Source organism: Ranitomeya variabilis, chromosome 1 (assembly GCF_051348905.1).
Source record: "Ranitomeya variabilis isolate aRanVar5 chromosome 1, aRanVar5.hap1, whole genome shotgun sequence".
NCBI lineage: Eukaryota > Metazoa > Chordata > Amphibia > Anura > Dendrobatidae > Ranitomeya > Ranitomeya variabilis.
The window spans coordinates 100,442,150-100,469,025 of NC_135232.1; the positions used below are offsets into that span (position 1 = coordinate 100,442,150).

General features: G+C 43.5%; 1 protein-coding gene across 2 annotated transcripts; it reads left to right on the forward strand.

The window, feature by feature from the left end:
• The first annotated feature begins 14,523 nt into the window (after positions 1-14,523).
• On the forward strand, positions 14,524-24,207 carry CCNB1 (cyclin B1). 2 transcript variants are annotated; one of them, XM_077286619.1, is made up of 8 exons: positions 14,524-14,650; positions 16,902-16,988; positions 17,752-17,925; positions 18,478-18,636; positions 19,096-19,332; positions 19,460-19,600; positions 19,779-19,889; positions 24,019-24,207. In XM_077286619.1, exons 1-8 carry the CDS (start codon positions 14,525-14,527, stop codon positions 24,118-24,120), a joined length of 1,137 nt encoding a protein of 378 aa, XP_077142734.1. In that variant the 5' UTR covers position 14,524; the 3' UTR covers positions 24,121-24,207. The 2 variants fall into 2 exon arrangements, with proteins under 2 accessions (XP_077142734.1, XP_077142744.1); XM_077286629.1 differs by having other exon boundaries at positions 17,755-17,925.
• The last annotated feature ends 2,669 nt before the right edge of the window (positions 24,208-26,876 follow it).

Genomic DNA, 26,876 nt, shown 5'->3' on the forward strand with positions numbered 1-26,876 from the left:
TATATTCATCACAGCACATACCGTACACTCTATTAATCTATATGGTGAAGAACTGCATCTTCTCCCTCATAGATTTCTCCCTCTGTCACAGACCGCTCCTCCCAGTCACTCCTCTCATCTTCTCATCCCAATTGTCTCTCCTTGAACACACTGTTCCCCACTGTCCCCCCTCTGAGACTACTGCTCACCATGATTCCACACTGACCACATTCACTGATGGCTCCCTGTGGTCCCCCCACTTTTACAGACTGTTTTCCAAGTCTCTGCTCTGTAACAGACCATTTGCTCATTCCCCATAGTCCCTCCTCTCACAGACCATGTCCCATGGGTCCCCATAGTATACTCACAAACCGCTCCACATGGTTCCCCATAGTCTCCTGTGTCAGATCCCTCCTCATGGCACTACTTTTTCCATAATCCCTTCTCTCACAGAACAACCGCTATGGTCCCTCAATTTACCCATAGCTCCTCACTGACAGACCACGCCCTAATGTCCCCCTCCAGTCTATTTTCTCACAGAAAACTCTTCATAGACCCTCTTCTCACGAAGAGCTCCCCAATGGTCCTCCCAATTTCCTCATTGTTCTCTCTCATACAGCCTGCTCCTCATAGTCACCCCATTTTCACCATAAACTTCTCTTATACTGCCTGCTCCTCAGAGTGCCCCCACTTTCCCCATAGTCCCCTCTCATACAGCCTGCTCCTTGTAGTCCCCCCACTTTCCCCATAGTCCCCTCTCATACAGTCTGCTTTTCATAATTCCCCCACTTTCCCCATAGTACAGCATGTTCCTCATAGTCCCCCCACTTTCCACATAGCACAGCATGTTCCTCATAGTCCCCCCACTTTCCACATAGTCTTCTCTCATACAGCTCGCTCTTCATAGTCACCCCACTTTCCCCATAGTACAGCATGTTCCTCATAGTCCCCCCACTTTCCACAGTTTTCTCTCATACAGCTCGCTCTTCATAGTCACCCCACTTTCCCCATAGTACAGCATGTTCCTCATAGTCCCCCCACTTTCCACAGTTTTCTCTCATACAGCTCGCTCTTCATAGTCACCCCACTTTCCCCATAGTACAGCATATTCCTCATAGTCCCCCCACTTTCCACATAGTCTTCTCTCATACAGCTCGCTCTTCATAGTTCCCCCACTTTCCCCAAAGTCTCCTCACATACAGCCTGCTCATAGTTCCCCCACTTTCCCCATAGACTCCTTACATACAGCCTGCTCCTAATAGTCCCACTTTCCCCATAGTCACCTCTCATACAGCCTGCTCCTCATAGTCTTCCACTTATCTATAGTTCCTTCTCATACAACCTCCTCCTCATAGTCTTCCACTTTCCTCATTGTCCCCTCTCATACAGCCCACTCCTCATAGTACCTCCACTTTCCCTAGAATATATTATATTTTGATAGATCTGACTTTTCTGAAAGCGGCAATACCACTTATCTGTATTTGTTTATTTTTTATGGGGCTTCTCGCCACCAGCAATTGTTAGAAGCAGGTCCTGGCTGTAACACACAGCCATTACTTGCAGGGTGTGGGGCGAGCTCACCCTGTGAGGCTACTCCATAAATCTGCTACAGTCATACTTGTGCTGTACATATACAGCAGATTTCGTTGAGGGGTTAAACATTAAAAAAAAAGCATTTACACAAAATTCATGGACAGCATGTGCCATTTTATGGAATTTGATGCACAAATGGCAGCAAATACAACAAAAGAAAAAAAAAGATATTAACCCCTTCATGACGGAGGCCTTTTGCATTTTTTAGTTTCTGTTTTTCGCTCCCCTTCTTCCCAGAGCCATAACTTTTTTATTTTTCCAACAATATGGCCATGTGAGGGCTTGTTTTTGTGGGACAAGTTGTACTTTTGAACGACGCCATTAGTTTTACCATATTGTGTACTCAAAAATGGGAAAAAAAAATTCCAAGTGCGGTAAAATTGCAAATAAAGTGCAATTCCACAACTGTTTTTTGGATTTTCTTTTACCATGTTCAACAAATGCTAAAACTGACCTGCCATCATGATTCTCCAGGCCATTACGAGTTCATAGACACCAAACATGTCTAGGTTCTTTTTATATAAGTGGTGAAAAAAAATCCAAAGTTTGTTAAAAAAAAAAAAAAATGCAGTATATATGTAGCGCCCCCACTGCCGCAGGGCCGAGGGGTACCCGGTACCGGGCCTCTGAGTCTCTGTTCTGGGGTTGTCACGGTGGCTAGACCCGGTCCGTGACCCTGCTGAGGGGCGTACAATGAGAGGTGTGCGTGATGGTGATGATGTTGTAGTGGTGCGGTGCAGGTTGCAGTAAATAACGAGGACACCAGGTTGCAGTCTCTTTACCTCTTTACTGAAGGCTTCAGGATCCTCAATCCGGAATACGGTTAACCGAGCTGCGCAAGCCTGGCTGGTCCGATGGCACCTCCAGAGCTCCCTTTGCAGGTGAAAATCTGTGCCTACCTTCTAGCGCTTGTGTGTTGTAGTCCTTCCGTGCTAAGCACCACGGGATAGTACCCCACAACTGTTGTGTCTGTTTCTCGTGTTCCCTCACAACTCGATTCTGATGTTCTTCTTCGTCCCCCCCAGATGATATGGCTAGGACGCACCCGTATGACGGGTAGGCTCGGAGCTCTTCCTGGAGCCTAGTGTCGCCCTTCTCCTAGTGTGCCCCCCATGTCTTCATAGGTGATTGGTATGAGACAGCCCGCCTATAGCTGACTGTCCTGCCGTAGGTTTGAAGTATTGCTTGGAGCCTGATACTTCCTCGGCGTTCCGGCCACCGGCTACGCGCCTCAGTAGGATGTTGCCTCGATCTTACAGCACGACTCCCACTGGTATTCTCCTTGTTGCGTTGATCTCGTTTCTCACTCAGCCCAATATACCTCGCTTCTTGTCCTTTCTTGGGGTACCGCCGCTATATCGTGCAGGCGCAGTCCCGTAACGTTCTCTCTGGTTGCTAGGCCTCTGTCAGGATCCCACCCCTGACAGGGACCCCTCTGAATCTTCCCCTACAACACCCTCTGCCACAAGGTGTTGCCTGGTTCCAACCCAGTCAGCTTTCTCAACTAACTTCCTGTCTAACCCCCAGTTTTACCAGATTGTGAGGAGTGGCCTAATACATAGAACCCTTAGCTCCCCCTGGAGGCCAGACTGTGAAGTGTATTGGTGTCTGTGATACCTGGTCAGATGAACTCCTTCAGTGCCATCAGACGTACCATAGCCCCCCTTAGCGGCGGAGCATCAGTACTGCAACGACCAGGACTCTGGGGCGCCTCATATGTATATATACTGTATATATATATATATATATATATATACAGTATATCATTTTCCGAGACCTGCAACGTCCACATTTTTTGTGATCTCGGGTTGGGTGAGGGCTTATTTTTTTTGCGTGCCGAGCTGATGGTTACAATGATACAATTTTGGTGCAGATACAATCTTTTGATTGTCTCTTATGGCATTATAATGCAAAAAAACGTAATTCTGGCATTTTGACTATTTTTTCGCTATGCCGTTTTCCAATTGATAGATCGGGCGACTCTGACCCCGGCAATACCAAATATGTATATGTTTGATTTTTTTTTATTGTTTTATTTTTAATGGGGCGAAAAGGGGGTGATTTGAACTTTTATATTTTATTTTTTTTATATATTTTTAAAAACATTTTTTTTTACTTTTGGCATGCTTCAATAGCCTCTGCTACATACAGGCGATGTTTAGGGGTGGCTGAATAGTCGGTTAATGCACCACAGCAAGCCTTCGAAGGAACCTACACCTTGAGGTTCGAGGGACTCCAGAGGCACCAGTTGCTTCAAATAACTGTTTGCTGCTTTGTAATGGTATTTTGGCAGCTGCTCTTTTAATCCGATTAACTTGTCTGGCAGAAACCTTCCTCATTATGCCTTTATCTGTATGAACTCTGTCTGTGCTCAGATTCAGCCACAAATCTCTTAACAGTACGATGGTCATGCTTAAGTTTTTGGGAAATATCTATTGTTTTCATCCCTTGACCAAGGCATTGCACTATTTAATGCTTTTCAGCAGCAGAGAGATCCTTTTTATTTCCCATATTGCTTGAAACCTGGGGCCTGCTTAACCCCTTAATCCCATATGACGTACTATCCCGTCGAGGTGGGGTGGGCCTTAATTCCCACCGATGGGATAGTACGTCATATGCGATTGGCCGCGCTCACGGGGGGGAGCGCGGCCGGGTGTCAGCTGACTATCGCAGCTGACATCCGGCACTATGTGCCAGAAGCGGTCACGGACCGCCCCCGGCACATTAACCCCCGGCACACTGCGATCAAACATGATCGCAGTGTTCCGGCTGTATTGGGAAGCATCGCGCAGGGAGGGGGCTCCCTGCGGGCTTCCCTGAGACCCCCGGAGCAACGCAATGTGATCGCGTCTCTTACCTCCTATCCCTGCAGGCCCCGGATCCAAAATGGCCACGGGGCTGCATCCGGGTCCTGCAGGGACTACTTCCGGGTCCAGAGCAGGCGCTGGTAAGCCTGCAGCGCTGTAAGTCAGATCGCTGATCGGACAGAGTGCTGTGCAAACTGTCAGATCAGCGATCTGTGATGTTCCCCCCCCCCGGTACAATATAAAAAAGTAAAAAAAAAAATTCCACATGTGTAAAAAAAAAAAAATTAATAAAAAGTAAAAAAATAAAAGTACACATATTTAGTATCGCCGTGTCCGTAACGACCCGACCTATAAAACTGTCCCACTAGTTAACCCCTTCAGTGAACACCGTAAGAAAAAAAAAAAAGGCAAAAAACAACGCTTTATTATCCTACCGCCGAACAAAATGTGGAATAACACGCGATCAAAAAGACGGATATAAATAACCATGGTACCGCTGAAAACGACATCTTGTCCCGCAAAAAACGAGCTGCCATACAGCATCATAAGCAAAAAAATAAAAAAGTTATAGTCCTCAGAATAAAGCGATGCCAAAATAATTATTTTTTCTATAAAATAGCTTTTATCGTATAAAAGCGCCAAAACATAAAAAATGATATAAATGAGATATCGCTGTAATCATACTGACCCGAAGAATAAAACTGCTTTATCAATTTTACCAAACGTGGAACGTTATAAACGCCTCCCCCAAAAGAAATTCATGAATAGCTGGTTTTTGGTCATTCTGCCTCACAAAAATCGGAATAAAAAACGATCAAAAACTGTCACGTGTCCGAAAATGTTACCAATAAAAACGTCAACTAGTTCCCCAAAAAACAAGACCTCACATGACTCTGTGGACCAAAATGTGAAAAAATTATAGGTCTCAAAATGTGGAGACGCAAAAACTTTTTTGATATAAAAAGCGTCTTTTAGCGTGTGACAGCTGCCAATCATAAAAATCCGCTATAAAAAACTATAAAAGTAAATCAAACCCCCCTTCATCACCTCCTTAGTTAGGGAAAAATAATAAAATGAAAAAAATGTATTTATTTCCATTTTCCATTAGGGTTAGGGCTGGGGTTAGGGCTAGGGTTAGGGTTAGAGTTAGGGCTAGGGTTAGGGCTAGGGTTAGGGCTAGGGTTAGGGTTAGGGCTAGGGTTAGGGTTGGGGCTAAGGTTGGAGCTAAAGTTAGGGTTAGGGTTGGGGCTAAAGCTAGGGTTAGGGTTGGGGCTAAAGTTAGGGTTTGGATTACATTTACGGTTGGGATTAGGGTTGGGATTAGAGTTAGGGGTGTGTCAGGGTTAGGGGTGTGGTTAGGGTTACCATTGGGATTAGGGTTAGGGGTGTGTTTGGATTAGGGTTTCAGGTAGAATTGGGGAGTTTCCAGTGTTCAGGCACATCAGGGGCTCTCCAAACGCGACATGGCGTCCGATCTCAATTCCAGCCAATTCTGCGTTGAAAAAGTAAAACAGCGCTCCTTCCCTTCCGATCTCTCCCGTGGGCCCAAACAGGGGTTTACCCCAACATATGGGGTATCAGCGTACTCGGGACAAATTGGACAACAACTTTTGGGAACAAACAGAGAAATGATCCAGCTGGAAGTGGAGGCAGTTCAGACTTTGTGGGACTTTATTAGACAACTAAAGCGATAAATAGTTCTTCAAAAAGAAAAATGTTTACATAGCAAACACCTGGCACACCAGTGAGGAGGATCAACGCGTTTCAACTAAGAAGTCTTACTCATGATCTTTTGGGGTCCAAGTTCTCTTGTTATCATTGAGAAAATAAAAATTTGGGGGGCTAAAAATCATTTTTGTGGGAAAAAAAAGATTTTTTATTTTCACGGCTCTGCGTTGTAAACTGTAGTGAAACACTTGGGGGTTCAAAGTTCTCACAACACATCTAGATAAGTTCCTTGGAAGGTCTAGTTTCCAATATGGGGTCACTTGTGGGGGGTTTCTACTGTTTGGGTGCATCAGGGGCTCTGCTAATGCAACGTGACGCCTGCAGACCAATCCATCTAATTCCAAATGGCGCTCCTTCCCTTCCGAGTGGTTCCCCCCCCACATACGGGGTATCAGCGTACTCAGGACAAATTGGACAACAACTATTGGAGTCCAATTTATCCTGTTACCCGTGTGAAAATACAAAACTGGGGGCTAAAAAATCATTTTTGTGAAAAAAAAAGAATTTTTATTTTCACGGCTCTGCGTTATAAACTGTAGTGAAACACTTGGGGGTTCAAAGCTCTCAAAGTCAAAACACATCTAGATAAGTTCCTTAGGGGGTTTACTTTCCAAAATGGTGTCACTTGTGGGGGGTTTTAATGTTTAGGCACATCAGGGGCTCTCCAAACGCGACATGGTGTCCCATCTCAATTCCAGTCAATTTTGCATTGAAAAGTCAAACGGCGCTCCTTCCCTTCCGAGCTCTGCCATGCGCCCAAACAGTCATTTAGCCCCACATATGGGGTATCAGCATACTCAGGAGAAATAGCATAACAACTTTTGGGGTCCAATTTCTTCTCTTACCCTTGGGAAAATAAAAAATTTGGGGCAAAAAATCATTTTTGTGAAAAAATATAATTTTTTATTTTTACGGCTCTGCATTATAAACTTCTGTGAAGCACTTGTTGGGTCAAAGTGCTCACCACACATCTAGATAAGTTCCTTAAGGGGTCTACTTTCCTTAATGGTGTCACTTGTGGGGGGTTTCTACTGTTTAGGTACATCAGGGGCTCTGCAAATGCAACGTGACGCCTGCAGACCAATCCATTTAAGTCTGCATTCTAAATGGCGCTCCTTCCCTTCCAAGCTCTGTCATGCGCCCAAACAGTGGTTCCCCCCCACATATGGGGTATCAGCGTACTCAGGACAAATTGGACAACAACTATTGGGGTCCAATTTATCCTGATACCCTTGTGAAAATACAAAACTGGGGGCTAAAAAATCATTTTTGTGAAAAAAAAAAGAATTTTTATTTTCACGGCTCTGCGTTATAAACTGTAGTGAAACACTTGGGGGTTCAAAGCTCTCAAAACACATCTAGATAAGTTCCTTAGGGGGTTTACTTTCCAAAATGGTGTCACTTGTGGGGGGTTTCAATGTTTAGGCACATCAGGGGCTCTCCAAATGCAACATGGCGTCCCATCTTAATTCCAGTCAATTTTGCATTGAAAAGTCAAATGGTGCTCCTTCCCTTCCGAGCTCTGCCATGCGCCAAAACAGTGGTTTACACCCACATATGGGGTATCAGCGTACTCAGGACAAATTGCACAACACATTTTGTGGTCCAATTTCTTTTCTTACCCTTGGGAAAAAAAAAATTGGGGGCGAAAAGATCATTTTTGTGAAAAAATATTTTTTATTTTTACGGCTCTGCATTATAAACTTCTGTGAAGCACTTGGTGGGTCAAAGTGCTCACCACACATCTAGATAAGTTCCTTAGGGGGTCTACTTTCCAAAATGGTGTCACTTGTGGGGGGTTTAAATGTTTAGGCACATCAGGGGTTCTCCAAATGCAACATGGTGTCCCATCTCAATTCCAGTCAATTTTGCATTGAAAAGTCAAATGGCGCTCCTTCCCTTACGAGCTCTGCCATGCGCCCAAACAGTGGTTTACCCCCACATATGGGGTATCAGCGTACTCAGGACAAATTGTACAACAATTGGGGTCCATTTTCTCCTGTTACCCTTGGTAAAATAAAACAAATTGGAGCTGAAATAAATTTTGTGTGAAAAAAAGTTAAATGTTCATTTTTATTTATACATTCCAAAACTTCCTGTGAAACACCTGAAGGGTTAATAAACTTCTTGAATGTGGTTTTGAGCACCTTGAGGGGTGCAGTTTTTAGAATGGTGTCACTTTGGGGTATTTTCTATCATATAGACCCCTCAAAATGACTTCAAATGAGATGTGGTCCCTAAAAAAAAATGGTGTTTTAACCCTTATAACTCCCTAACAAAAAAAAATTTTGGTTCCAAAATTGTGCTGATGTAAAGTAGACATGTGGGAAATGTTACTTATTAAGTATTTTGCGTGACATATCTCTGTGATTTAAGGTAATAACAATTAAAAGTTGGAAAACTGCAAAATTTTCAAAATTTTCGCCAAATTTCCGTTTTTTTCACAAATAAACGAAAGTTTTATCAAAGAAATTTTACCACTTTCATGAAGTACAATATGTCATGAGAAAACAATCTCAGAATCATCAGGATCCGTTGAAGCGTTCCAGAGTTATAACCTCATAAAGGGACAGTGGTCAGAATTGTAAAAATTGGCCCGGTCATTAATGTGCAAACCACCCTCGGGGCTTAAGGGGTTAATAATGTGGAACATCATTTTTAAGTAGTTTTCCTTTAATTAGAATCACCTGGAAAACTAATTATCACATGTGTTTAAGATTGATTTCAGTGAACCATTGAGCCTTGAGACACAATACCATCCATGAGTTTATTTGAAAAACAAAACAATTAAATCTTTATGACACTTAACCCCTTTCTGCCAGCTGACGGCATAGTACGTCAGCTGGCAGAACCCCCGCTTTGAAGTGGGCTTCGGCGCTGAGCCCACTTCAAAGCCGCGACATGTCAGCTGTTTTGTACAGCTGACATGTGCGCGCAATGAGCGCGAGCGGAATCGCGATCCGCCCGCGCCCATTAACTAGTTAAATGCCGCCGTCAAATGCTGACAGCGGCATTTAACTAGCGCTCCCAGCCGAGCGGCCGGAAGTGCTCGCACCGCTGACCCCCGTCACATGATCAGGGGTCATCGGTGCATTGCCATAACAACCAGAGGTCTCCTTGAGACCTCTATGGTTGTTGATGGCCGATTGCTTTGAGTGCCACCCTGTGGTCGGCGTTCAAAGCAACCCTGCATTTCTGCTACATAGAGGTGATCTGTGCTTCACCGCTATGTAGCAGAGTCGATCATGTAGTGAATGCTTCTAGCCTCCTATGGAGGCTAATGAAGCATGCCAAAATTTAAAAAAAATAGTGTTTAAAAGTATAAAAAAAAATTAAAAAAAAATATAAAAGTTCAAATCACCCCCCTTTCGCCCCAATCAAAATAAAACAAAAAAAATCAAACCTACACATATTTGTTATCGCCGCATTCAGAATTGCCCGATCTATCAATAAAAACAAAGGATTAACCTGATCGCTAAATGGCGTAGCGAGAAAAAAAATCAAAACGCCCAAATTACGTTTTTTTGGTCGCCGCAATATTGCATTAAAATGCAATAACGGGCGATCAAAAGAACATATCTCCACCAAAATGGTATCATTAAAAACGCCAGCTCAGTACGCAAAAAATAAGCCCTCACCTGACCCCAGATCACGAAAATTGGAGACACCACGGGTATCGGAAAATGGCGCAATTTTTTTTCTATTTTTTTTTTAGCAAACTTTGGAATTTTTTTTTACCACTTAGATAAAAGACAACCTAGACATGTTTGGCGTCTATGAACTCGTAATGACCTGGAGAATCATAATGGCAGGTCAGTTTTCGCATTTGGTGAACCTAGCAAAAAAGCCAAGCAAAAAACAAGTGAGAGATTGCACTTTTTTTTGCAATTTCATCGCACTTGGAATTTTTTTCCCATTTTCTGTTACACGGCATGGTAAAACCAATGGTATCGTTCAAAAGTACATCTCGTCCCGCAAAAAATAAGCCCTCACATGGCCATATTGACGGAAAAATAAAAAAGTTATGGCTTTGGGAAGGAGGGGAGCGAAAAACAAAAACGAAAAAATGTAAAAAGCTCCGGGGGTGAAGGGGTTAAATCCAATTTGTATAATAATTTGGAACACGGTGTAAAAAAAAAGTCACACGCAGGGCAGCGTGACCCGGTGACTCAGATGAGCGATAACCTTAATAACGTCATTGCTGTTCAAAGCCGTCAGGTCTCGCGTAGCGTGACCCAGATGTGGCCGTTTGCAAACACTATAGCGCTGCAGAATGAGTCCCCATAGTCTTTCCATGGAGGATTCAATGGACTTTGCTGAATTCCTTGGACTACGTCGGATTACGATGGACTACGTTAGGCAGATTCATGAAGTATGACATTCACCAAATGTTGAATTTTTTATTTGGCGCATTTTAAGAGAAATGTGTGATTTTTAAAAGGATTTTCAACTTTTTGCGCTAATACAGTCACACACAAAAAAACAGTTAACCCCTTACCGACATCAGGCGTAATAATAGTACTCCGATGTCGGTATCCCTCCCTTTGATGTGGGCTCCGGCAGTGAGCCCACATCTTTCCAGGGACATGACAGCTGTTTTGAACAGCTGACATGTGCCCACAATAGCTGCGGGTGGAATCACGATCCACCTGCGGCTATTAACTAGTTAAATGCCGCTGTCAAACTGTGACAGCGGCATTTAAATGGCGCTTCCAGCAATCGAGCCAGAAATATGCACACTGGTGACCTGCTTCACGTGGTTGCAGGTCACTGGTGTGTCGGCATGACAACCTGATGGTTGTCAGTGGCGGATTGCTGTGAGCGCCACCCAGTGGTCGGTGCTCATAACAAGTCAGCAATTCTACTACATAGAGGCGATCTGACCATCACCTCTATGTAGCAAAGCCGATCGGGCTATGGCAGCTTCTAGTTTCCTATGGAGACTATTGAAGCATGGCAAAAGTAAAAAAAAAAAGTGTTTAAAAATATAAAAAAAATAAAAAATATATAAAAGTTCAAATCACCCCCTTTCGCCCCATTCAAAATAAAACAATAAAAATAAAATCAAACATACACATATTTGTTATCGCCGAGTTCAGAATCACCCGATCTATCAATAAAAATAGGATTAACTTGATCGCTAAACGGTTTAGTGAGAAAAAAGTCAAAACGCCAGAGTTACTTTTTTTTGGTCGCCGCGACATTGCATTAAAATGCAATAATGGGCGATCAAAAGATTGTATCAGCACCAAAATGGTATAATTAAAAAGGTCAGCTCCGCACACAAAAAATAAGCCCTCACCCAACCCCAGATTACGCAAAATGGAGACGCTTTGAATATCAGAAAATTGCGCAATTTTTTTTTTTTTTGTTAACAAAGTTTGGGATTTTTTTCACCACTTAGATAAAAAAGAACCTAGACATGTTTGTTGTTTATAAACTCGTAATGACCTGGAGAATCAGAATGGCTGGTCAGTTTTAGCATTTAGTGAACCTAGCAAAAAAGTCAAACAAAAAACAAGTGTGGGACTGCACTTTTTTTGCAATTTCACTGCACTTGGAATTTTTTTCCCGTTTTCTAGTACACAACATAGTAAAACCAATGGTGTCGTTCAAAAGTACAACTCGTTCTGCAAAAAAAACAAGCCCTCACATGGCCATATTGACGGAAAAATAAAAAAAGTTATGGCTCCGGGAAGGAGGAAAGCGAAAAACGAAAACGCAAAACCAAAAAAAGCTCTGGTCATGAAGGGTTAAAGACAAACAATAAAGAGGATTTATGATTTTGTGTCAAATTCATGAACTGCGTTCTTCATTTTGAATAATTTGGTACAGCAAATACCACAAGACAGAAAAAGAAATGTGACTTAAAAAAAATGCAAATAATGAATCGGACCATATAGAATCTTTACATCATGTTTTTGCCACAGTGGCCATCTGAAGTTCTTAATAACTGGATTCAGGAGTATTTGCTGATGGATCAATGACTTTAGGGTATGTACACACGTTGCAGATTTTGCTGCAAATCCGCAGCGGTTTTCCCTGAGTTTACAGTACCATGTAAACCTATGGAAAACAAAATCCGCAGTGTACATGCTGCGGAAAAAAATGCGCGGAAACGTAGCGGTTTACATTCCGCAGCATGTCAATTCTTTGTGCGGATTCCACAGTGGGTTTACACCTGCTCCATAATAGGAATCCGCAGGTGTAAAACCGCAGGTCGAATCCGCACAAAAACCGCATAAATCCGTGGTAAATCTGCAGGTAAAACGCAGTGCTTTTTACCTGCGGATTTCTCAAAACAGGTGCAGAAAAATCCGCAGAGGTTCCATCTACGTGTGCACATACCCTAATGAAGCAGACAGAGTCATTTTTGGCTCCATCTGACCCCATTTTCATCAGTATTCTCCTTTTTCATGAGGGCATAAAATGGATGGGTGGATACTGCCAACAATGACACAGTGACTCCATCTGCGTCATTGAAGTCAATAGCGCCATCATCAGATACTCCTGATGTGACGTGTGGCAAAAAGTGCCGTGGATCCGGCCTAAGGTGCAGATAATAAAGCCATTAAAAAAGTGCAAATTACACCAGAAAACTGGAGAATTAGCAATGATGAACTGAGGTTAAAGGCTTAGGCCGGTTTCACATTTGCGGTTGTGTCCGCAGCGTTTCTGACGCATACATCCGCATACATCCGCATGCGTCTTGATTTCATATCTTTTACATTGTGCACGCAGGTTCCTGCATTTGCATGCGTTCGCCTGCGTTTGCATATACATGCGTCTTTTCGTGGTGTGCGGCGGGGCGAGGCTAATGCACCATGTTGCAGGTTTTCTCCTTACTGAGGCCTAGAACTTAGTTAGTTTGTTTTTGAAGAATGCCACCCTTCAATGTATTCCAAACTGCTGTGAAGTAGTTTATTAACCACTAGATGGAGGCCTGATGCAATCACAACGGGAGGGCAGTAATGTCATGATGGGGCAGGCATGTGGCACTGTTGTTGCCTAATGGCATCCTGTGATCTAATGACTTTTGCATCAGGGGACTCATGTGCCTGATGCCTACGCTTATATGCATGCGATGCTGTTGCTCTTCAAGTCTCATTTGCCCTTTGTTGTCCTCAACGTTGTGCCTTTGCTGCTTTCCGGTCATTGGTGGTGGTTTCTGGGAGAGGAGCCATGTTGGTGTTATCTGCTTTTTTTAAAAGGGGTTTTCCCACTAACAAGTTCATCTTAAAAATTGTTTGACTGTGTACCGAACATACCACAGCTCCTGGGCAGGGGAGGAAGCAAAATACTGCAATGTCAGGATTGTGAGGGATTGCAGTGGATACATTTTGTGAGGTAAATATTTCAAAGCTAGTAAAATATTTTACCTCACAAAATGAATCCTCTGATCCCCCTGCTGTATTGTCTTTTGGTTCCTCCCCTGCCCAGGAGCTGTGGTATGCTCTGTACACGGTCAGTCAATTTTTAAAATGAACGTTTATGGGTAAAACCCCTTTAATGTGACCAGCTTCCTCTGCCTGTAGACATGTCTGCCACCAGGATCAGCCGAATGATTCACTGCATATAATTCACGCAGGCATAGTAATCAGACCACCGCCATCTTTGTGCAGTTAGTGGCGGTCACACTAAAACTGCACATGCACTCCTCCTGTACAAAGATGGCGGCAGTCAGTGACTCATTCAGCTGATCCTGGTGATGGTGTTCTGCTGGTGGTACCGCACAATAGGTTGGTACCAGCTGCATCACGTGGGTGTCCCAATATGGCGGTCGTGAACATCCTCTGCTTGGAATTCTGGGATACGGTGACATCTTGACAGAACAGGAAATGAAGACATTACAAGGCAATTATATAAAAAGATGAGTGCTTTTCAGTAACCAACTAATAGCTGCATGACAGGAAGGGAACAATGTGTTTACCACCTAAATGTCGCTAACTTCTGAACAAGTCACTATAGCAGTCAGACTCTAAGGCCACTATTTGGCTGTGAATTGCCATGGTAAACATCAGGACCACACAACCATGATCTTGGGGTGCTGATGGGGTTAAAGAGGAAGCCCCCACACTGTTAAACACTTATATGCTATAGTCACTATTAACAGGAGCATCTAAGGGGTTAAAAAGCCATGATTGGTGCCAAAACCAATCAAGGCTGACGCAGCAAGGTGTCTGCTATATTGTATAGTGATTCTGGAACAGCTGACGGATTTTCCCCAGTCAGGGGATGCTGTTGTCTGATATGTGAGGTTAGTAAAAAAGATGTATTGGTTGTCACTAAGGGGATAAATGGCTATAAATGACATATTCTCCTAGTGCAGTCAGTCCCCTATAATGTGCCCACACAACTATGACAACTTGCTGGAGAACAGTTTGGCCACGTAACTACTTCTGACTTGTTTCCAGAGCATGCGTATTAATGCAGACAACATGAATGCTGCAGTGGCTGGGAAGAAGGCAACTACCAGACAGCGGCAAAGAAACGCTCTGGGAGATATTGGAAACTGCATGAAATCTAAAATGGCCGTGAAAAAGGTAAGAGGTGTGGTGGCCATAAATCAATGGGAGGTTCCAGTCTCTTAAATGGGTTATTACTACACAAGTACTGGATTGTCATGAGTTGTCCTGGACTTCAGGGTTTGTGTCTTTACAAAAACTTGTGATTTTTAATCTGGAGCATAAATTCCATATCTAGTGTTAAAAACTTCTGTAGGTGCTCACTCTTGGGTCCCTGTCTTCCAAGTAACTATCTCATCACATCTGCTATATTATCCCAGATCTGAAGGCCTCAATCCAGATGGAATGATGTCTGCGTTGTCAGGACTGTCTGCATTGTGAAGTCTTGATGTGAGGAGCAATGCCTCAGACTTTAAGGCCAAATGTCTGATTATTGAAACTGACTGCCCCATCTCCTCTCCCACCTATATAACTTCCCAGATTGTTGGCTTTGGGATACTGTGGGGGGAAAGTTACTGAAACTATTGGGCCATGTGAACCTGTGGCGTTAAACAACTGTTTTTTTTTTTTTTTTTTTTTCACTCCACCCATAGAAGGTGAAGACGTGCTGCAACAAATGTCTGGTGCATAAAACCAACTTTATTAAACGGGCACTATAGAGAAGATGCATGGCAACACCTAAGAACATTGCACAACTAGCATTTTTGGCTGCAGGGGGAAGACTGCATATGTACACTCTCAAAGCACTTTTTCCACCGCTCTATAAAAGGCTAGTGATTTAATCTTGGAAGGGCTCATACTCATTTGCAAGAAAAACTGACAAGTGCAATCTGAGAAAACAGATTGCACTCTGACCAATGTTCAATGGGTTACATCTCCCTTTTTTTCTTTTTTATACCTTTCCACTCTGTGGCATAGAACACTAAATTGTCCTGCAAAATGACTGTAGAAAAAATGGTTGTGCAGAGAAAAGCACTTTGCATACACATGCTATGTGAGAAATCGCATTATACTCGTCTGGGTTTTTTTTTTTTTTTTGGGGGGGGGGGTTAGTCCTGATGTCAGAACACTTTTCACACATATGGGTATGAAAGTAGACAGACAGCCTGTGATCGGTCTCTTCGGCAAAAAGCTGTAAACCTAGTGTTTGCTTAACCCTAGAACGCATACCCATAGAAATCTACACATTCACGCACCTGGGGCCTTTTAGGCCTGTTTACAATTATCATGGAATAACTCAAATAAAAATACTTTTCAAAATGCAAGGTAAGGATGCATTCCAACTAGTGCTGGAGCCGCCAGGAGGGGATCCGTAATGGATCTGACCTCCTGGTGACCCCAGCTAAGGCTGGCGGAATCCTGGAGTTACCAGGAGGTCAGATCCATTATGGATCCCCTTCTGGCGAACCCCAGCGCTACTGGGAACACAGCCTAAGATGTGTATATTTCAAAACATAATTTGCATAAAACAACAAAGTAAGTAAACGGGCACGCCAAATATAGGCATTCTATATGCAATTTTTTTATGAAAACATTTTTTGGTTGTAGCAAACTTGGTGCAGGAATATTTATTTGTAACTTAACATATTCCCCCAACAATTCTCGTATATTTTTTCGGCTGAATGTTCCTTGCATACATTTTGTCCGCAAGCAGAACAGAAACGCTCATTTTCTTTCCTTCTTTGCTGGACAAATATAGCAGCGCTTTCTTTTTTTTTTTTTTTCTTTTTGCTCTGGATGTGCCAGAAAGCGTATTCCACATCGGATCATTGCCTCCGTAATTTGCCTTGATAAGCAAATCTGTGTATCACATGTAAACCTAGTACAGGCCTAAAAGGCCCCAGGTGCGTGAATATGGGGTAGTCCCAAAAAGTTGTTATACTGAAATGTCTGTAACATAAAAATATATGAATAACTGGAAATTACTAACAACTACCGGTATATACCTGAGGATTACCTAGATTTTCAAAATTCTAACTAAAGTACTTTTACAGAAAATAGAAAACAAGTAACCTGGCAGGCCTGCGAGGCCCCAGGTATGCGTTCTAGGTTTAATAAACAGTATTGGTGCAAATAGATTTGCAGGACCTTGTCTATCGATCAGAGTACAGCCTTTTACCTAATGGCAACTCATCTGATACACCAGGTAATCAAGAAGAGCTGCAGAGTCCATTGTCAGAGCTTCATACAACGGTGATTGACAACTACAATTTCTGCTGGGCCAGATCCTACAAATCTAAATCTATGTAAACTTACAAGTGATGTATGAAGGCAAGAATAACTATATAAACAAATGCTGATCTATTCCCTTCATGAACTGTCCTTATAGGAAGTTAAGGCCTCTCAAAACAATGTTACCGAGAAGGTTGTGAAACTAGCACCAGTTATAGAAGTTCCTAAAGAGGAGGAAAATATGGTAAGCTTACTTGCTTTGGACTTATTGTAGGCTGAGACTGCAACACTAGTACTGATTGTCTATAGTTTGGCTTCTATTTCAGCAAACCTTGATTTTATGCACTAAATGACAAAATGTAAAGGGATTGTCACATTTTATTTTAATCTAAAGTGCTGGCTACTAGTTCTGTCTCAGCTTGTTGGCATCTGTTATATTTTAAGGCATATCGAAGAGATGATAAACCCAGTGTCAAAAAAAACATGCACACACAAGTAACCAACTTAATGGGTGCAGAAATTCTGCAACATCAAAAGCTCAATGTTGGAACATGGACTTGAGGTTAGACCCATGTAGAAATCTTTGTTTATCCTCTGAAATCATGTGTTATAGCCATTTGGTGATCTATTTTCAGAGCAGGTGCACAGCCTCATCAGTTAAGATTTATTCACTGTATAGCTTGGATCATGACATTTGACAAAGTAAACTTAATAGCTTTAAAGCTTTGGTCACACTTTCATTCATTGTAGAAGTAACACCATGGTGCTGTTGACAGAACTGTTGGTGCCTAACAAACTCAATGGTTTAAACTCAGTTTAACTCAGTTTAACTTAGGTTTACTGTAATATTTACAATATTCATTATTCAACATTTACTGGCAAAGTTGTAGGGGTTTTTTTTTTTTTTTTGCCAATAAATTGCTGCATCCACTTTAATAGGATTACTGGGCATATGAACATGGCCTGAGACAGACTTGAGTAGTAGTTGGCATACTTATTTTTATTAGCAGGCCTCTCCAAGTCTTATGGAAACACCTGGAGCATCTCCTATGGAAGAACAGAGCCAGGCCTTCTCAACTGCACTCCTTGAGATAAAGGATGTGGATGGAGAGGACTCTGACAACCCCATGCTCTGCAGTGACTATGTGAAGGACATCTACTGCTATCTTATGGATCTAGAGGTAGGTGGTGCTGATCAGTAATGTACCTGTAGTCAATCACTTATAATGGACTGACTAGAAAACTAGTATCGGAAAACCCAAGCAATGAGTATTCACATGACATGACCATTAGCACTCTGCAGTCATGTGGTCCTCACCACCAATTCCAGCCTTTTGAATCCTATTGGTTCAACTGGAAATGGGCAACTATCTCCAATCAGGTGCCAAGTGTATCATAGCTAAGCTTTTGTGCCTGTTCTATGAAGAGTGTGCAGGGCATCTAGCCAACACTCGTGGCAGAACCTGCATAGTGAAACTGGGCAGTGGGCCCTACAACTAGTCTATACTGAATTAGTAGCTATCTGGGTTATAGGCTATGCATACAGACCATTTTAGTTTCTTATGAAACATTTTATATTGTGTACAACGGTACTTCACAGATATACCTAAACTCTAGAAACTTATGGCTTGTACTCCACCGGCATGCTGCCCAAAATGCAACGTGCATATGAAGCACCTGCCTAGTATGCAAAGGCTGGTGGCATCTGCTTAGTAAGAAGTCTATTTCCACAGGCTAAGCAACCAATAAAGATTAACTACCTGGAGGGGCAGGAAATCAATGGTAACATGAGGGCTATCCTGGTTGACTGGCTGGTGCAAGTGCACATCCGCTTCAAGCTGCTGCAGGAGACTATGTTTATGACTGTTTCTCTTCTGGATCGCTTCTTACAGGTAAGCACTGGTGGACTATAAGGCTCCCAGAACATCTTCTGATTAACCTACAGATGTTACTAGAAGGCTGAGCCCCAGCTCAATGTAAAATCTGCACTAATCCAATGTTTGAGCGAATCTACACCCTCTTGGACATCAGAACTTGTAGATGTAGCCACTAAACATAATTAAAGTGTTTCCACTACTTTTTCATTGACCTAGCCTTAGGACAAGTCATCAGGCTCTGGCACCCCCACTGATAAGATCTTTTTGTAGGTGCCACTAAGTTCAGGAGCTGATCTGTCTTCTGATAGTACCTGTCACAGCCATCAGGAGACAGAGCGGCGCTGCAAGCGGTTCTGACTGCCAATCAGATGTGATCTATACTAAGGATAGTTCCACAATGAGAAAGTAGTGGACAACCTCTTTGAAGCTTAATTCTGGGGTTTAATGAAATGTCCTGTATTTACTATCTTATAGGAGAATCATGTGCCAAAGAAGCTCTTGCAGTTGGCTGGAGTAACTGCCTTGTTCCTTGCATGTAAATATGAAGAAATCTATTGCCCAGCAATTGGTGACTTTTCATTTGTGACCGATCACACATACACAAATGCTCAGATCAGAAACATGGAAATGCAGATCCTCCGCGCACTCAAATTTGATATTGGAAGACCTCTACCTCTGCATTTCTTGAGGAGAGCATCAAAGATTAGCGAGGCAAGTGAACATGTAGACACATGACCTAATGTGTTCTGCATCCTATACCAGCGATGTAATACCTAAAAATAAAACTAGTGTAGCTATAACTGTCTAATCTGAACTTCGCCTGGTCTCTACACTCTAGGTGGAAGCCCCACTGCACACCTTAGCCAAGTATCTGATGGAACTGGCAATGCTGGACTACAACATGGTTCACTTTCCACCATCACAAGTGGCAGCTGCAGCTTTCCGTCTGTCCCAGAAGGTTCTCGATGGTGGTGAATGGGTGAGTTTACCAGCTGTAAGGTATAACCTAATTGTAGCTCTGACATTAGCATGCAAGCTAGATCCTCCATGGAAATCGACTGTATACAGCTGGTAAAGCGAGAAGGTGTCCTGATATGCAATAGTTACACCTTGTCACATCAGTAATCAAATCTCACTGGTTTATCCATCCTTAACAGACTCCAACTCTACAGCACTACATGGTCTACACAGAAAGTTCTCTGGTCCCAGTCATGGGACACTTGGCAAAGAATGTTCTAAAAGTTAACCGAGGACTTACAAAGTTCATGGTAAGCAAACCTGTCATCAAGAGGCTATGGTTGTCTGAGCTAGGTGTATCTACAGAAGCTGTAACACACATTTTACTAATATCACTCTTCTCGCACTGGCCAAACTTAATCTCCCACTCTATCCCTATGTGGCTCAAGCAAGGTTAAATTTACAGGTTGTATCTTTGCTGCACTTCTATTCAAATTTTAAGCTGCATTTTACAGTACCAGCAAAAACTGAGACTGTTTTTTTTTTTTTTTTTTTCTCTGAATTAAAACTGCAGCATAGAATGTCACTTTTAACCCATAAATGAGTAGGTGCAAAAAAACCCACAGGTATCGAGTTTTTGCACCAAAACCTAAGTTGGGGTTTTCTTGTGGGGACTGGTGGTTGGGCAGCACACAGCAAAACCTGCATTATTGTCAGGAGCAGGCTTTGCCTTTCACAAACACTGTCTCCAAAGCCTGAAGACCTCATCTTATAAACATAATAGGAGCAAGGCCAGTTATGTAGGGAAAGGGGCAACATGAAAACTGAGGATCTAGGAACTAAATTTATGCCTATTGAGGGACACTTGTGGAGCACCCCCACTGTCGCAGGGCCGAGGGGTACCCGGTACCGAGCCTCTGTCTCGGTTCTGGGATTGTCACGGTGGCTAGACCCGGTCTGTGACCCTGCTGAGGGGCGTCCAGTAGAAGTTGAGAGTGATGGGTAGTGCAGGGTGCGATGAATAACGAGGACACAGGGTTGCAGTCTCTTTACCTTTTTTACTGAAGGTTTCGAGATGCTCAATCCAGAGCACTGTTAACAGGGCTGGCTGAGACCGGCCGGTCCAAAGGCACATCCGAAGTTCCCTTAGGAGGTTGGAATCAGTGTCTACCTTCTAGTGCTTGTGTGTTGTAGTCCTTCCCTGCCGAGCACCCCAGGATAGTCCTCGCAACTGATTCTGTCTCTGATGTTCATTCTCTACATCCCCCCCCCCCCCCCCCCCCTCTGATGATATGGTTAGGACGCACCTGTATGATGGGGTAGGCCTGGAGTTCTTCCGGGACCCTAGAGTCGCCCCTCTCCCACAGCTGCCTCCATTGTCTGCTTAGGTGATTTGGGTGAGACAGCCAACCTATAATTGGCTGTCCTGCCGTGGTTTGAAGTAATGCTTAGTCTCTTACTTTCTTGGCGTTCCGGCCACCGACTTTGCGCTTCAGAAGGATGTTGCCTCGATCTTGCAGCACGACTCCTTCTGATCCTATCACCTCTGCGCTGTATTCCTGTTCTCACTCCTTCACAATTCCCCTCACTTCTTGTCCTTTCCTAGGAGACTGCCCCTGAAAGCACAGGCACAGCTCCGTAACGTTCTTTCTTGTTCACTAGGGCTCTGCCAGGATCCCACCTGACAGGTCCTCTCTCGAGCTCTTCCAGCTCCTGACTTCCTGTCCAACCCCCAGTTTTTACCCAAGTGTGAGTGGTCTAATAGAACCACCCCCCCTGGTGGCCGGAGTGTGAAGTGTATTGTGGGTGTTACCTGGTCAGGTGAACTCCTTTAGTGCAATCAGACGTACCATCACTCCCCTTAGTGGCAGAGCAACAGTACTGCAACGACCAGGACTCTGGGGCGCTGCACTTGCTTATAGGCTATTACAAATGGATCACCCGCCAGGGCTGTGGAGCACTCAGTACCTGGCCAGTTCTTAAAGGGATGTGTCACGGCATCAGTGGCCATGGGTGTTCAATTAAAGGGAATAAGTATTGGGGGAAAAATACTCTAAAGACTTTGTCCTGGGATGGCCGCCGCTGCTTTAAGGGGTCCACTGAGGCCAATGGTAATGCAGCTTAGATTGTTTAGCGCCCCCCCACAAGTGGAGCAGGGGTTCCAGGAATATCTAGAGGTTGCAGATGTTGGGGTGCAGGAAATAATTGGAGGACACAAGACTTGCAGTCTCTTTACCTTTTACTGGTGACTTGCAAGTGCAGTCTGAGGCACAGGTTACAGATCTTGAAATCTGGAAGCGGTTTGGAACCCCCTAGCAAGGTGGGGTTGGAAGCCTTCCTTTGTGCGTTCTGTCCCTTGCTGCCTTACACTTCACACAAGGTCCTCTCTCAATCTGTTCCTTCTAATAGAACAATACCCGCATGGCAGGCAGCTTGAGCCTTTTTACAGGTGTCCCTTCTCTCATGGTGACTCCAGGCTCTAATCTGCTGCTGTGCCTGCAGGTGTTAATTGTACCCAGGAGACCTGCAATCTCCTGCCCTCCGGTTTCTGCTGTAGGGCATACAGTTCACACACAACCTCAGACTCCGGTGTCCAGTTTCTTGCACTCAAGCCTGGAAGGGAGCCCAGTCACATCTCCTCGCTTCTATCCCTTCACTGTCTCGCACAATCTGCTCTAACTCCTCCAGCCAGAATCTATAGGGAACCTACCCTGAAACCAGGTCTAGGAGTCAGTCAGAAAAGTGTATGTTAGTGTTGCCTGTTAAGGGGATCCTTCTCGCTTTCAGGCATGGCATAACCCTCCCCAGGAGGCAGGCAATACCACTGTGGTACCAGAATTCCTGGGGTGCCACACACTTGTCAGAAGCTCATGTCCCATTCAGTTTGAGGGAGAGCCACTTGCTGGCAACTGTTGGATGCTGATGAATTGCTATGGCAGCTGTAGACCTGACAAAGGCCTGCCATACTACAGCTATACAATGTCTGTCAGGTGGCCTCAAATGCCACCTCTGGCATGATGCTCTAATTCATGAAGTGGTGTATTAATGTAGTGGTCACATACTCAAGTCTTCTAGGGGGTTGTTTTTTGTCCTCCTTACCCATAAATTTAATCCTGGCAAATGCCTGTAACTTCACATATGGCCTTGCAACAGCCACACCGCTTCACTAGCCCTATTAACACTACCCAAAAAATTAAATTAACCATGCTGTAAGTTTTTTTTTTTTTTTTTTTTTTTTATCCATTCTGCTTCAAAGTTTAGCATCAGCTTTGATTCTGTTATGCAAAAAAAGTCCTTGTAGCACTATAAGCTAAAACAACCATTCATTAAACTTTTAATGTGCACAATTTAAATGACATGGCAGTGATCCAATCGACCCATATTATGGCTATGTGCACACGTTGCAGAATTTCCTGCACAAAATCTGCATCTCCTGGCAGAAAATGCAGGTGCAGATTTGATGCGGATTTTATATTTATTTTAACCCCTGTGGGTTTCTATAATGGAATGGGTGCCGAAACACAGCAGAACTGCACTTGACACTTTTTTTTTTTTTTTTTAATCTGCTGCATTTTCAGTGCAGATCTTTCTGCACAATTAGCACAGCATTTTTATTTTATTTTTTTGCCATTGATTTACACTGTACTGTAAATCACTTGCAGATCTGCAGCATTTCTGCACAGGGGAAAAGCTGCAGTTCTGCAGGAAGTCTGCAACGTGTGCACATAGCACTCAAAAGCAGTATAACTTTAGGCTGAAAGGGCAAGCCATACCAGAATGGGTCTGCAAAAAGGACAAGGCTGAATCCCTCCCTAAAGTGACTTGTCTTCAATTTTCTTTTCAAGTAGCAAAACAAACTACATGGACTTGGCAAAATTGTCAATCAGAATAGGCTGCCATCACACTAGCAGTATTTGGTCAGCATTTTACATCAGCATTTGCAAGCCAAAACCATGAGTGGAACAATTAGAGGAAAAGTATAACAAACCTATGCACCACTTCTGCATTTATCACCCACTCCTGGTTTTGGTTTACAAATACTGATGTAAAATACTGACCGTGTGACAGCAGCCTAAAGCGAACAATATCCCTTACATTAAAAATCCTCATTTCTACTCTAAAATTAATTTTATAAGTGGCTTGCCACATCTTACTGCAGATTTCACTAGAGTAAGACTTGTGGCATGGCTAACGATGCCACTCAAATTTTCAGCAGTTTCCACACTTGACCCACTTTGTCAAACCTGGGCAACAATGCTGAGTGCAAGTTGCACTAAACATTTGTAATGCTGCATTATTATTATTTTTTTTTTTTTTTAAACTCTGAATTGGGCTCCATATATAGTGACCCTAACATTGGTGCTTTACTGTTCAATGTGCAGAATATAGCAAAACTACACAGTATAATTGAGGTATTAACTTTAAATTCCTTTCTTGCAGTCTGTCAGAGACAAATATGCCAGGAGTCAACAGATGAGGATCAGTTGCCTGCCACAACTTAACAGGGAGTTCATGGTTGCCTTGGCCAAGAATGTATCATAGCTTCGTAGCTGTAAACTGATGCTCTGTAATATATGCTCTTAATAGATTTTATATTTTTATTACAATTTTAATAAAACTTTGCACTTATGTAACTGTCTAAGGGTCTTGACACATAGATCATCCGTAAGCTAGGCTAAAAATGTGTGCTCTAGTTAATAATGGAGTATCTTGTGCAAAGTGGTCTTAGTTTCTGCCACTGCTCTAGAGGGGGTGCTGGACAGATGTCAGTTAGCCCCCATCTGGTTAACCATGGTCAGAACTAGGGTGGTGCACCCCAATCATGGGTATAAAAGGGCCTCTGGTATGAAATCAAGCTGTCAGAGTATCTTGGGGTACATCCACAGACTTGTGGTCTACAAAGGGTGGGACACCCAGAGTGACTATCCGTGAACACCCCCCCCCCCCACCAGCATCCCACTCTTCAAGACCCTCTTGCATGTAGCACCATGCTAAGAAATTGGAGGGCTCAAATTGGCCAATTGCTGAGAAAAGGCAACAGCAGTGACAACATGGTGGTCAAGTATAAGGATGAGATGGATCTTTCTTGATCAGCATTCACCATAACAAAAGCTCCCTTGTCACTCTCCAAGGCACCACAACAGAAGTCCCCAAAGACCTATTGTATCCTGGATTAGAATTTCATTGGGGGTGTATATCTTAGAGCAGTTCCTCAAACCATACAGTGCTGTACAAAATGTTGGCAGTGCAGATGGCACTGCACAATGCTTTTGTTTCCACGTGCAGGCAATATGGGGACCTTTCTTCAATTTCAGGAAGTGGTCATCAAGGCCCTAATGTTTCAGTCAAGAACTTGAGGGTCCTAGTACTTATGAAACTGATCGTACCAGGTCAACACTCTCCTAGTGAGGTTTCCCAAACTCTAGGGAAGTTTCCACATATGCTCCCAAGAGTTCAAAAGGACAGCTCACTATTGCAAGTCCTGCCCTAAGAAGCCAGGACTTTGCATTAAGGACTGCTTCAAAGCATACCACACAACGGTTTTGTGATAAACTTGTCTTTGCGTGGTGGTTTTTTATATAACCTAATATACTACATTAAACTTGTACACACAACAAATTCATGCATCTGTAAAACCAAAAGAATGACTATAACTATGCATCTATATTCCTCGCAATTGCCACTGTTTAGGCAAACCAGAGGCTCTTCAAATGCAATGTCACCCTCGGACTATGCCATGAAAGTGCATTCAAACTTCACTCTCCAGGACATCCCTCCTGACAGCAGCACCACCAGGAGGTTGTCCTTCGTATCCTTGATAAGGACAGAACACAGGAGGTTAAATAGCCCCTCCCCACCACCCTTCAGGGTTTTTTTTTTTTTTTTTTTTTTTTTCTGTCCCTATCAGGGACAGAAGCAGAGGAGCACAGAAGAAAGTACCTGCATGCCAGCTGTCCCTCAGCATCTGGTAAAGCTGCCACATCCCTTTAGCGGGCCCTGGACAGCAGCTGCTGTGTCTCATGCCCCAAACTTCCAGCACACCGGTGACAACATCCAGGGGGAAGCCGAACCCAATGTGCTGGGATTCTAGCATTGGGGCCTCTGGTGAAGGATTCATCAAGGCTGGTGCTGCTCAGGTGCTCCGTGTATCGGATGCGTCGGGGAGGGGGTAGTGGCACTGAGAGGGCATCACCATGTTGGCTGGCGTGCATTCCAGCTGAAACATGCAGTCAGCTGTAAACCTGTGATGCCAAGATTGACAGAAGCTGGGCTCGGAAGTATGACGGACCAGATGTCTTGAAGCCAGTTAAGGTGGACTACTTAAGACAGACTGACAGCACACTCGACTCAATAAAGATGAAGAGGGTTAGCTGTCCTGACGTTGAATCCTTAGAGTCAAACCCGAGCCACGTAAGTAAGGGTAGTAGGGGTCACCTATCGGGTCACCAGGTACAGGGCTATAAGAACCTTCCTACGTATGTTTTGCAGATAATTATTCAACCAAATGTCCAAAAGTAATTGGCACTTCACAAAGTACAATTCAACACAAGAGGGACTCAGTATGTATGAATCACTGAGCCCACAAGAAGAGAACCAAAAGATAGATGACCCTTAAAATATAGTATTTTATTTATATCATTAAAATCTTGAACAGGTATGGTACAATTGACAAAAAAAGCACCCAAGGGAGCAGGAATACATCTAAACCTATAATATACAAATGTATGGTCCACGCCACTTAAATGAAATATTCTGGAGCATATAAAAGTGAATAAATAGAATATAAAGGGCTTTGGACTACTTAGCTTAACTGTAATGTTACCCATTTAATTGTTAGCCCAGTGCCCTAATCTGGCATGCTGGCAACAACCCATACTGGTGCAGTTAAATTTGGGCTGTATATTACCTCGTGATGATAAACGAAGGAAATGAGTCCAGAGTGGTGACTGGTCCAAGGCTCGATGTCTCTAAGTGATTCCGTGCTCCCCTGTCGCCCCGACGCGCGTTTCGCCCTTGGCTTCTTCCGGGGGCGTGCCCAAGGGATGAGGAATGCGATTTTTTTAAATGAATGGCCACCAATCCGAGTGCAGGGGCGGGGAATGTGCGCTACGTTGTTTCCGGCGTAATACATTAAGCCCTGCTTGCATACAGAAAGAGGGAAGTGACGTCAGTGACCCGCAGATGGAACACAAGCTTCACCATGGTTACCGTAGCAAGTGTGGAGATGTGCACTACGTTGTTTACGGTGAAGATAATTGAGCCCTGCTTACGTACAGGAAAAGGGGAGTGATATTTGT